The sequence below is a fragment of the Strix aluco genome, chromosome 4, assembly GCF_031877795.1.
Source record: "Strix aluco isolate bStrAlu1 chromosome 4, bStrAlu1.hap1, whole genome shotgun sequence".
Classification (NCBI taxonomy): Eukaryota; Metazoa; Chordata; class Aves; order Strigiformes; family Strigidae; genus Strix; species Strix aluco.
Window position 1 is genome coordinate 101,424,972 of NC_133934.1, and position 12,363 is coordinate 101,437,334.

Genomic DNA, 12,363 nt, shown 5'->3' on the forward strand with positions numbered 1-12,363 from the left:
TTACAACCACTTATAGGAACATGTTCTAGCTTAAGGTAATTTATACCTAAACATACTACTTTTACATGAAAATCTAAGATTCATATTGTGGCATTCTGTTTCTGCTGATACACTTTCAGGAAAGTGACTCATCACAGAGTAGCTAAATGTTGACCTGCAGCTTAGCTTTTTGAGCATCATCTCGGAGGACTTGTAAAGAAATGAACAAAGGTTAATAGATAACATTTGACATATGGGCAAATTTTAAGCATTTAGAAATTAATTTATTTTTTTTTAAAATGCAGCACAATGATTCAGTGGCAGTTTGAAATAAAAACATATCCTTCTGGCTCCTAAATCACTTGAGAATCACTTCATATATGGACATAGTGAAAAACATTGTGATTATCATCTTATAAAGGCTCTAAGAATACACTAGCAATTTTCAATTTGTTTTGTAAAAATCTTTAAAAATATTGTGGAAACATGTTCTTATATGTGGGTACTCCTGCTTGAAATTGAACAGTTGGTTGATGTCCAGACAACTATTACAATTTTCCAAAAGCAAAGCAGCTTATAAGCATAATAAACAAATGGTCATTTTACTAAAATTTAGACCTCATTTAGTAATTTGTAGAATGACACTTTCAAACTGTGCAACACAAAATAATGTAGCCAACAGTAACATACAGGTACACCATTTAATATTTATTATATGCATTTTATATACATTATTTTTCAACAGCTGTACTTTTGCTATGTGGTACAATCTTAAAAATTTGCTGATTCATAGTTTGTAAAACAGAAACCTTACAAAACTCATCAAAACTCGCAAACTGATCAGAAAAGTTTTGTGGAAGACTAGAAAAAATACTTTATTGTATTAATCATGCATTACACAAACAAAATCTTTAGTTACACCATAAACTGAAGCACATCTGAAAATAAAATAAAAGCAGGGAATAACTAGTCAAAACACAGCAGATTTATGAATCTTGAATCAACTACTTTTGTATTCTATTTGAAACGCAAATAAAAATAATTTTCACTCCAAAAGTTCTGAAACAAGATTGTTTTTTGGAATCAACTCCACTCCAGGTACTTAAGCAGAGGAAAAAGAATTTCTTGGTTTGCAACTTTAGAATTATCAAATGTCCCATTTTTCTCATCTATTTTAGACTGTTCAAAGAGTGCCATAACAGATATACAGGGCCCTTTAACACACTACATAAAAGGATATAAAGACCAACAAAAAGTGAAATAAATAACAATAGGCCATTAGCAAGATGGGTAATCCTTGATAAATAAACTCGTAAATACAGTAAGATGTACAAAATATCACATAGTGATAGGATGCCAAGATTAATTTTTTTTTTTTTAAAGAGTTCATTCGGGGGTGTTAACCCCTCTGTGTTTCATTTGAACACATTTTACAGTCCTTTATTTATGAAGACAGTTATGCGATGATGATGAATTAGCATCCTTATGCAAGGACTTAGCTGAGCTGTATTAGGCAAAAGAAGGGAAGAGTGTGGTTACACGGCAGCGGGTCAGTGAGATCTCTGTGTTTTAGGGTTCTATAATGCAGAAAAACATTATCAATACAATCTTGAGCACTGTTGTGACAGGCTAAATATATAAAAAGACTTATAAAAACTAGAATTTTATCCAAACATTTTGTGCAACTAATGCTAAAATATTTTAAGTTAAATTTCCTTTTCTTTAAAGCAAAATAAAAGTTTAAAAGGGGAATCTGTGGCATTCAACTGATAAACAGAAGATTACTAAGAGATGAAAAGAAAGCTACTCTTGGAGCTCACTTCCCCCCACAAGAGCACCACATTCCTAACCCTAAGGCAGCACACAGAGTCCAAAATAAAAGTCTTTTGTAAGATCAGACTCCACGTTTGCTTAAAGACACCTAAAGAACAGACATACGCTCAGTTCATATCCAGTCAAGGCTACAAATACTGGTTTTCTTTTTTGTATTTCTCCCCACCCCCCCAAATACAGTAATTACAGTTAAATGAATGAGCCTGACATTGTTCAAGATGTGGTGACTTTTCACCAACTTACACCTGCCCCACATAAGAGCCTTCAACCAGGCAGATCAGATGTAGTGTCTTATTGGTAACCTTATCATTGATGGCAGTGACGCATTCCCTCTTTTTTGTCCAAACAGACCTGCTGTTATGATGCAGGTTTATTCCGCTATGTCACACAAATACTTTGGCAAGGGCATCAGCTCCTGCACTGGCAATATATGCTTTTGATGGATGAAATGCTACATCATATATTGATTCATCCAGCTTTTTCCTATGAGCGGTTATTTCTTGCACACATGTCTTGCTGTCCAAATTCCATAACCTAATGGAACAATCATGGCCTGTTTAGGGAAAAAAAAAGGACAAAAGACAAAGTTAGATTTGTCAGACACTTAAGTGCATCATAAATGTAAAATTTATAGAGATACAGAATAAGAAAAAGCCCTTACTTCCAGACATTAAATAGATTCCATTAGGATCTACAGCTAGACTTGTGACAGCATCCAAGTGAGCAACCATAGAATGGATCATTTTACCTAAAAGCAAAATAAACAGTGAATTTCCTGTGAAGTGCTGTTTCTTTTAAAAATAACATTCCCATTAAATGCAATACAGATAACATGCTTGTTTAGATTCCAATAATATCTGAATGATATTAGAAATTAAGTTTCAACTGCAGACTCTTGTATAAGCATATGGATAAATGACACAACTCTCAAAAAGGCATTCCCATTATAAGCACTCTTTTTATCCATCTGGCATCTTTACCGGTAGCAATGACTATGAAGACCAATCCTAAAACAACTGGGTGAGAACCTCAATTTTTAGTCTCTTAAATGTCCTAATACCTACCCCAGTAGGACAAAGTCTTGACAAAGCTTTTTAGAAAGGGACTTACTGAGTCATACTAAAGATCCATCTATCTCTGTCGTTGCTAGGAGGGTATTGATGATAAACCAGGGAAGAAAATAAAACCAAGGCAACTATAAGTGATACTTGCCCAGAATACTCTCCAGCTTCTAATAATTAACTGTTTAGTTATGTCACCAACCAGAGATGTTATCTCTGCATTTAACTACTCTTAATGCATTTCTTTTCAGTGACCTCCATTCCTGGACTCTTACATCATCTTTTAGCATGTCACAATGCTTTTTGGAAGGAGTTCCAAAATGTTTAACTGCACGTAAGAATAACCACCTCTTTCTGTTTTGAACGTTGTAACCTGTTGGGGGTTATCAACTGAACCTTAGTTCATGTATTGGAAAAGAGAGCAAATAAATCCCTGTAAGACCATGACCAACATGAGGAAAGCATATCATCTTTGCCCAGTTGGCTGTCTTCCTGACAAATCTCAGCCCATTTCGTTTCTAAGATTCTTCCTGAAGAAGCTAAAAACTACTGAAGATCTCTGATCACCTTTTTAACCATTCTCTGAAACATTTTAATTTGGCTATATCCCTTTTAAGTTAAGGGAGACTGGAGTAACACAAAGTACGCATGTGGATAACACCAAGAATTCATACAAAGGTATTAACAATGATTCTTTTCATTGTTTATTCCTTTCTTCCTTCTAACATGCATTTTTTTGTTCTGACTGCTAAACAACAAACTGACATTTTCATCCAATCTCTTAACTCTGAGGTTTTACCTCCAGTAAGAACAGTCAGCCCAGTGATTATTATTTTATATTATAAAGCTTGTTTTTCCTTACATGCACTGTTTCACATTTATCCACACGGAATTTAATTTGCCCGCTCTTAAGTTTATTAAAATCTTCAGTTCTTCCTCACCAGCCTTTATCTTTAATACCCTGAATTAATGAATATCAGTAAACTGTTAACATACTGTTCCCTATCCAGATGATTCATATTATGTTGAACTATTGCTGATCACTCCAGGACCTGCTAATTTATTTATTTTTTTTCCCCCACAAAATGACCATTTACTTCTACCTTCTGTTTCCTGTCTTTAACCTGATTATTTGTTCATGCGATATTTTTCTCCTTATTCTACATCTTTGTTTCTTTAAAGTAATACATTTTAATTTCAGGACCATCACTGCAATGTATTTAATGACCACAATTCAAATACATACATTCATGGCAGGTGAGAAGAAAAGAAAAAGTCTAGCTTTTTGCCTTTAAAAACAAAAACCCCAAGAACACCATTCCCACTCTGCCCATACCAAACCAAACACACTTAAAACAGGGGGTTGCACATATGCTTTACTTACAAGTCATTTTATGCTGATTATTTTTTTTCTTCCAACTTTGGTGGGATAACATGCAGGAAGTGATTAATAATTTAACGAATGGGAAGTTTATGTTCCTTCTTACATTTATTCCAATCTTTTTGTCATGACAGCACATGCAGTTTTTCCCTATATCCTTCGTTCCTCTCTTTTCCAGATCCTTTCTGTTTTATAAACTTAACCAGCAACTTAAGTATAACACAGGATTCCTTTGCTACAATGAATTTAGGTTTATTTCTTGCCCCAAGGGGTACTAAGCAGTGTTATTTACTACTGAGAGTTGAAAAACGTAACTGATACATGCTTAGAGTTAAAAGCACGGAAATGATGAAGGCAGGAAGAAAATGGCAGACATTCTATAAATTAGTAAAGCACTAACTTAAGAGGACCTTCTCGTCCCTCACAACTATCTCTGCCTGTTTTGAGAGAGTATTTTCCGACTGCTGAAGTCACAATTGCAACAGATACCACTATTTCATAGAAAAGGTACTGAAGAAGTTTAATCTTACAAATACCAGAAGTTCTCTTTTGTGTAAAACTGCATCACTAGTAAGTTTTCTACAAATGGATCTTCTCTATGTCCATCCAGATTTACTTTAAACATATTCACACATACAAATTATGTTCTCTTTATCCTTACCCGTTTTGTTGTCAAAAAATTTGATGTGTCTATCTTCATGTGCTGTAATAGTTACAGGAAGTGTGGGATGACTTACTACTTTGTTAATATGATTATTTGATTGTCCACCTAAAAATAATACAAAATAAAAAAAATATTCAGCTGCCTTAAAGAAAGGGTTAAAGTTAAAATGAGAATATTTTACCACTACATTTTAGCTTATTATATTAGCTAATATTATATATAAGCAACATTTTAGGAGCAGCATCAATGAATCTAAGAAATAAATAATAGCTTCTTGCTTTACAGGATGGGGCTAAGCCAGGTAGGCTCTAGCCAAGGTACTGTAAGGTTAAAGCTGTACAAGTGGCTTATGCACATGAAAGATTCAAGAGAGACAAACAAAGCAAGCAAGTACTGCAGGGCAGCACTAACCAAGTAGAAATAAACTGTGGCATCTACACGTTTAGCCCACACCTCTTCTACCTCCACATCAAAAAATGTTTAGCTTGCGAAAAAAAGAGGATAGAATCCAAATAACTGAAGTCAATCTAACATTGGATTCTGTCAGATATATTTATGTCTTATTTCAACTTAAAGAAAGAATGCATGGTTTAGAATCTCTTTAGAAGTTTTTAGAATGCTCCTTAAAAACCACTTTATCTTGATAGGCCAGCGTTTTAAGGCTTGTTCCCTTCATTTCTGTGCTTAATTTTTGTTGATTCCATTTAAGATTCTCTCTTCAAACTAGGAAAGGTGTTTCTCCAATCTGTGATGTTCTTTCTCACTGTCAATGCCAGTTTTTGCACAAGCTACCCAGAATAAAGCTTTTACAGTTTTGTAACCTGTGTTGAAGTCTTTATATAACCTATTTAATACTGTAAGTATAATCACTAAGTAAACTAGACTACTTGGATGGGAGAAGCAAATTCTCCCCTTGCATTATTCTTTAGGTCTCACTTCATAGAAAGGAATGACCAGAAACTGGAGGTTTTCCTTATAGAACGCTTTCACAGGTTCAAGAAAAGAAGGCTCTTTTGTCTAGAGTTTCACAGATACATAGAATTCTTAGAGCTACACCTTTGTAGCACCTTATTTGTAGCAACAGAATTTCTAATATTAAAAGTTCCACAGGAGACAGTGTTTAATCACAAGCTGTGCAGAATTCTACACTGAACTAATATTCTGCTTAATTCACTTATTTACTTATCTTAAGATCCTCCATGTCAAGGCTATATAATAAAAACTGTGTTTTAATACGCAATTCAGACAACTAAATCTTGAGAAATCTTAGCTTAGAGAACAAAAACTGTTGCTTTCACTATCTTTGCTTTCAAATCCTGTTAATCCACAACCTTTTCCATTGTGTCTGTTCCAAGCACTTTTAAATATTTAAGCAACTTTCAAATTGCATGATGCAGGAGAGGAGCAAAACTTTGTCATTTACTTCACCATATAATAAAACTCAGATAAAGGTACCTCATCCAAGATGGATATATAATACAAAAGAGCTTTACTTACCAGATTCTATTTGTGATGAAAGCATTACCACTGACTGGGATGTTTCTAAATCATAGATGACTGTACTGCCAGCATTAAAAGATGCCACCATATGAGCAGGGTCACAACCTATAAAGTCAACTGATGTAGGTATTCCATGCTCTAGAAAGAGATGAAAATGTCTTTAGAAAGAATGAAACACTTCAAATTCCTGCAAGGTCAAACATTTGGTTTGTTTTATAGTCATACTTTAAAGAAGAAGTTTGTTCCCTTCTTTAAAGTAATGCTACAGCACCAGGATTACTTCATTAAAAGGTCTTTTCCCTTTAGTCCTGTTACCTAGTTTTGATAAACAGAGATAATGAGCTTGGACACACCATCAGCTGCCTCATTAACAGATTGTCAAAATCACTGCAAAAGCTTACCTTTCTCTCCATTGTAAGTGCAAATACAGGGCATTTTCTCTGGTGGGTTCCATAATCTAATAGTGCCATCTGCTGAACAAGATAGTAAGTGATTCTTTACACCGCTGTAAGCAAGACCCCAGACTGCATCTGTGTGAGCAATTAATGTGCCAGCTAGAACGTTTGGCTCTGGAAAGAGACAAAAAGTTCAGAAATTAAACTTTTTTAGTAAAGAAACTTTAAGTATTTCTTGTACCTCAATATGAATCAAATTCCACCTAAAACTTTCAGATATCTCCCCAGCCCTTCCTGTTTAAGCAACAGCTACAATATTACACAGGAGGTAATTTTGTACAACCATGCCATCTTTCTCACCCCGCCCCCCGCCCCCGCAAAAAAAAACCCAAACAAAAAACCCCACCACACCAAACCAACCAACCCCCACAAACAACTATGTCCGTTTTTCCAGAATGATACACGCTTGCTACCACCTCCTCTCTGAGGCACTTCCACCCAAATTCACCCTTTAAAGACGCTTCTCTGTACAAGGCACAAAAAATCAGCTTTCCACTTAAACACTGATGCTTAATGCTTTTTTTACTCAGCGTACTCTGCTGACGCAGGGGCATGCTCTAAAACTCTCAAGCACGCTAATAATTAAAACAAGACTACTTCTGTTGTGGAAGAGGGAAACTCATTCTTATTTTCTTCTCCCTGATACTTTATACAGGGGTTTTTAATCTATTCTCTACCAGACTTTGAGAAGTGAGAAAAAAGGATAAAAGGAAAGGAATAAAGCCAGATAAATCACTAAAATTTAGTTTTGAAGAAAATTAAAACCAAGTTGTTCTTGCAGACCAAAGCCCTGCTAACAAACTTTAGGGAGGAAAAACATTCTATTAGAGCTCTCTTTTAAACATAACTTTGTCACTGCAGTAGAGACAGTTCTGTCTGAGGCCCATAAAGTTTATGTCAACAGTCCTACCTGCACAAACAGATCAGTCCATTTTTAATGATTAGACTATATTGAATAAAATTTTAGCAGAGAGGCACCATTTGAGCTATACTGGTTTTAAGGGACAGGGTGCAGTGGTCTTCCTAAATTGGTGCAAGACAGCACTGCTTCCCATCCCTCCCCATCTCATTGCCACAGATTATGCAGCCTGGGTGTTGTATTATCTCATTCATTACATTAGCACAAGGGAGAGAGGAAGAATTCTTGACTCTGTCCCATTCAAACTTCAGTAAGTGATGGAACTGCACCCTTAGAGTTACATTAAACACAAAATGCTGATCACTATCAATGGCAGGAGAGTGATGCACAGTTTTCCAAGCAGTTATCGGCTCTTCAATTTCAGAGACACTGGTTGTGGGAACCGAAATGCAAATCAAACACGGGACATAGAATTTGAGTACACCAATCTTAGTTTTCTGAGAAATTCTTATCAGAAGAAATAATCATTCAAAAATCTGGAATTTCAGTTCAAAGTACTAAGCATGCTTCTTAAAAAAAATAAGAGCCATGATTAATTTTTTCTTTACTGTTTAAACCTGAGAAATTGCCAGTCTTCCTATTACAGTTCTATACAAAGTACATCACCAATGCAAGTGGGAATAAATAATGTTTCCCATGCAGAGAAATTTGAATACACACAATTTAGTTGATAAATGGTAGTTACATTTCACAAAAGCTGTACAAAACATATTATCATCAAGCAGAAAATTAACATTGAAGACAATGGTCGTGAGTTGTTCATCTTTCAAAAGGTACTTACCATAGGTATCATATGGATCCACGTTAGGGCTAGGCATGTTCCACCACTGGATGGTTGCATCAATACCACCGCTGAAACACTGTTCTCCATTGGAACTAATTGCCAGTGACAATACAGGTCCACTATTGGGAGACAGAGAAAAAGAAGTTTATTGATACCACCTACAAGACAGAAGTGAAAATTTGACTATGTACTTAAAAAAAATTGGATTAAGTAGTTAAAAAAAAATTCAAACTCCAACAAACAATTCTGTTAAAACCTGTTTTAAGTCTCAACAAGCAATACTAACCTCAGTTAAAATATTCGTCACAGATTAACTAAAACCAAATGCAAGCAATTCAGAGAATACCCCCTTTATTTCTCAGAAGCACCAATAACTACACCTACAAACGGTGAGTTTTTACACAGTGCGTCTATGACAATCAAATAGCTAGCTGTGCTGAAAGGGGTGGTTGTAGCCCCATACACCCCTACTATTTTCTCATCCTATTTTAGGAACTGAGAGCAACCTATGCCCCAGTAAACTGGTTCAGAAAAATGAACCTAGGAAGAGTACCTTTTGGCCAAGGTTAGACTTTTACTGGTTTAACTTCTTCAACCTGTTTGCTGCGATATTGGACACACACACACAAGCTGTAGCCCAAAGGAAGAAGCAGATCTACTTTAGACACACTACTAAGACAGGTTTAACTGTATTGTAAATCCATATCCCCAAAATTAGATGCCTGACTCATTTGATGGGCCATGCTTGGGACGTAAGGAGTTTACTGGTTGCTTAAGTGCAGATGAGCAAACTAGAACTACATATTTGAAGATGGTGAAAAGAAAGACTGTTGGTTGAATCCACCTACGTATTTGGCAAAGTGAGGAATGAAGCTGGGCTGAAAGGGAATGTTTCTCAAAGCCTGCCTGAGGGGAAAAATAGTAAAATTACTTTGTTACCAGTCTCATTGGAAGTCACAGGGTGAGGATTAGTTCTGTATCAAAATGTCCCCAAACCTTACCTTTTGGTATTCAGTAACAAAAGCCCAAATAATAGCCCATATAGACAAAGAAATCTGAAGGAGAATTTAATTGGTCAGTGACCCTCTATCACTCAAAAGAACACCTGTATTTAAACATGAGTACAAATTAGTCACCTGGTCCTAGGGAAGAGTGTTTTATGCTTCAGCTAATACGCACAAAAATAAGACATTAAGTTCTATTGAGTAAGCAGCTTAAGAGGAGGAGAAGGGTGATGACACTATGTGTAGATTTCCTAATACAAACTACTAATTCCTTTTTTTTTTTTTTGTCAAGGTCAGCACAGGAAGTATTAGCTACTTCCATGCTTATCAAAGAGCTGTCGTGAAGCTTACCTGCTAACTGGTTTGGAGACTGGATCTTTAGTTATATAAGCAAAGTACACTCAAACTACCATGACTGGCTATGAACTGCACATTTCTGTCTTGCCTTCTTATTGGAAAGAAGCAAAATTCAAAATTAGTAACTGAGCAGTTAATGCGAGTTGAAAAATCACTAAGAGTTTTGCAAGTCCCAGCTCAACTTGCAAGTGTTACTAACATTGTTTAATTCAGGTTAGCTCACTGTCACCATCTACCACAACAAAGATCTTTCCTTGTTTCAGACTAGTTTGTGCAATCTGCTTTCCCAATATCTTGGGCTAGACTGCAATCAGAAATGAGAATATTTGTTATGGTGTGTAATGAACCACCATTGCCACACAAAGCAAACAAACTTGAGGTGGGAAAGGAGGAAGCTTGGGTTGACACTGCAAGAGAACTGACTGTAGCTATCAGAACTTTACTCAGGTATTAATCAACTTTGTGATTACAACAAACATCTCAGTAATTTCCAAGTTCCCCCAGCCCTGAGGGGCATATGTATGAATTAATATGCATGACCTATGGGTGTATACTTTGGCCTATCCTGGCAATTAAATTTTATCTGTTATTCTTGCTCAAGCCCCTGAAAGATTCAGAACCCTCCTAGACTGATCTCCTGATTTCTCATTCATAGAATCTACATTCAGTGGGTTAGTTTTTTTTGACCTGATGATTGCATCTGTACTTTTAATTTCTCAGTCCTGTACCTGAAGATACTAAGTAAGACTAACAAATTCTACCTTATTTATCTTCTTCACATATTATATATAAAATCCACAGTCCAAGACATGGGCATCACTCAGGTGATTTCATTATTATCTTCTACAGTCACTTCTTTCCCTTGCAACTAACCACATTTGCCACTTCCTGTTCTTCTTGTGTTATCATGGACTGTACAGTTCATGACAGGGACTCATTATTTTGCCTGTTTTACAGAGTGTAACAGACCTTGTCTATATGATGTAAAAACAGAATACATTTGTGGCTTTTACACTGAAGTGTCTTATGAATCCAGGAGATAACAACAACACATTTATCAAGCATTATTGTCACTTACATGTGGGCCCTAAATGTGTAGATGGGTTCTACATCTAAAGAGGCACTCCTGAAAGAGAAAGGAAGAGTTATTACATGAAATCTCTACTGAAAAACTCTGAAAAGATTTAAGAGTTATTCAAAAGCATTTAAAACGCAATTGATGTTTTATAAAAACCCATATACTTGCTTTTTGGCAGGAACTGTTTTCTGCAGATTCCAAAGTTTTAGAGTATGGTCCTCAGAGGCTGTAACCAGCACAGGCTCTACAGGATGAAAAGCTAATGCCCGCACTCCATCAAAATGACTGCGTAGCGTATACTTAGGGTTCCATGTCTTTCGGAAGGCATCTTTATTAGCTGGCAGCTTAAAAAAAAAAAAAAGGAAAGGAATAATTTTATCTTGGGTTTAAAAATATGTATATCTCCCCATATTTTAGGAAAACATGCTATTTTTTATTCAGCTAATACATGTTCAATCTTAAATTTACATTTATCTATTAATCTGTCTCTATGCATCCATAACTCCCTCTCTGGCATGCAAGGTAGTCTGCAACTTTTCCTACTCTAATAGTTTCTTTCATCCCAGAGTGGAATGGAGTACAATGCTGAATACACAGACAAGAAGCCTTGATTTTCAAAAACTGGTTTTAATCCTTTTGTGCAATGATACTTTAATTCTTCTTCCTTGAAGAAAGATAAAAGTTTTCAGCGCTTATGTTGTCTGCATCCAAGGAAGAGATTACAACTGTCAACAGCCCATTTATCACTTAAACACAATAAAAATGAGCTTCGGGTTCCCAGTGAGTGATCTTCCTCAGATGAGTAACTTGACTGAGAATGACAGGAAACATGTAATTCCCGAATACTTCTACACATGAAGGTATGTACACAGAAATAAGTAATCCAAATTCCAATACACATTTGTCATGATTTTAAACATAACATTACATATAAATATTTTTTAAAGTCTTTAATGAGTTTTAAATATATTAGTGAGACAATAACTTAGCTTCTATGTGAAGCAATATATACAAACTTTACATTTATATATTGTAAACATCCAATTCATACCCTTAACGTAAAGACTGTTTGGCTAAAATCTAAAAATTACAGCTGCTTATAATATTAATTATAGGTAACTCAGAAGACCTACCAGAAAACCCTAAACTCTTTTAGTGACTGCAAGAGACTAAATTAGAACTTTGAATACAACTTATATTATGCAGAGAACAGACCCTTAAAAGACTACATCCCATTTATCCTAAGCCTCCATCATAAGGAGAAATACATATGCAAGTCCTTCTCTCTTCCCCTCAAGTAACTATAAAGGGAGTTTAGAAGATCGACTTTACTTAGATGACCAAAATT

The 12,363-nt window shown here is 35.5% G+C and overlaps 1 protein-coding gene across 5 annotated transcripts in view; it reads right to left on the reverse strand.

Annotated features, from left to right (window-relative positions):
- Nucleotides 1–666: 666 nt before the first annotated feature.
- The window catches only part of STRN3 (striatin 3), a 68,838-nt gene continuing 57,141 nt past the window's right edge, over nucleotides 667–12,363 (reverse strand). For 4 of the 5 annotated variants that reach the window (XM_074824570.1, XM_074824572.1, XM_074824571.1 and 1 more), the window contains 8 exons: nucleotides 11,184–11,359; nucleotides 11,016–11,063; nucleotides 8,574–8,695; nucleotides 6,820–6,987; nucleotides 6,416–6,556; nucleotides 4,916–5,023; nucleotides 2,474–2,560; nucleotides 667–2,365 (listed from right to left, as the gene is read on the reverse strand). In XM_074824570.1, coding sequence (XP_074680671.1) covers nucleotides 2,196–2,365; nucleotides 2,474–2,560; nucleotides 4,916–5,023; nucleotides 6,416–6,556; nucleotides 6,820–6,987; nucleotides 8,574–8,695; nucleotides 11,016–11,063; nucleotides 11,184–11,359 — 1,020 coding nt within the window. In that variant the 3' untranslated portion in view covers nucleotides 667–2,195. The remainder of the gene's footprint in view (nucleotides 2,366–2,473; nucleotides 2,561–4,915; nucleotides 5,024–6,415; nucleotides 6,557–6,819; nucleotides 6,988–8,573; nucleotides 8,696–11,015; nucleotides 11,064–11,183; nucleotides 11,360–12,363) is intronic. The other variant, XM_074824569.1, reaches the window with a different exon arrangement.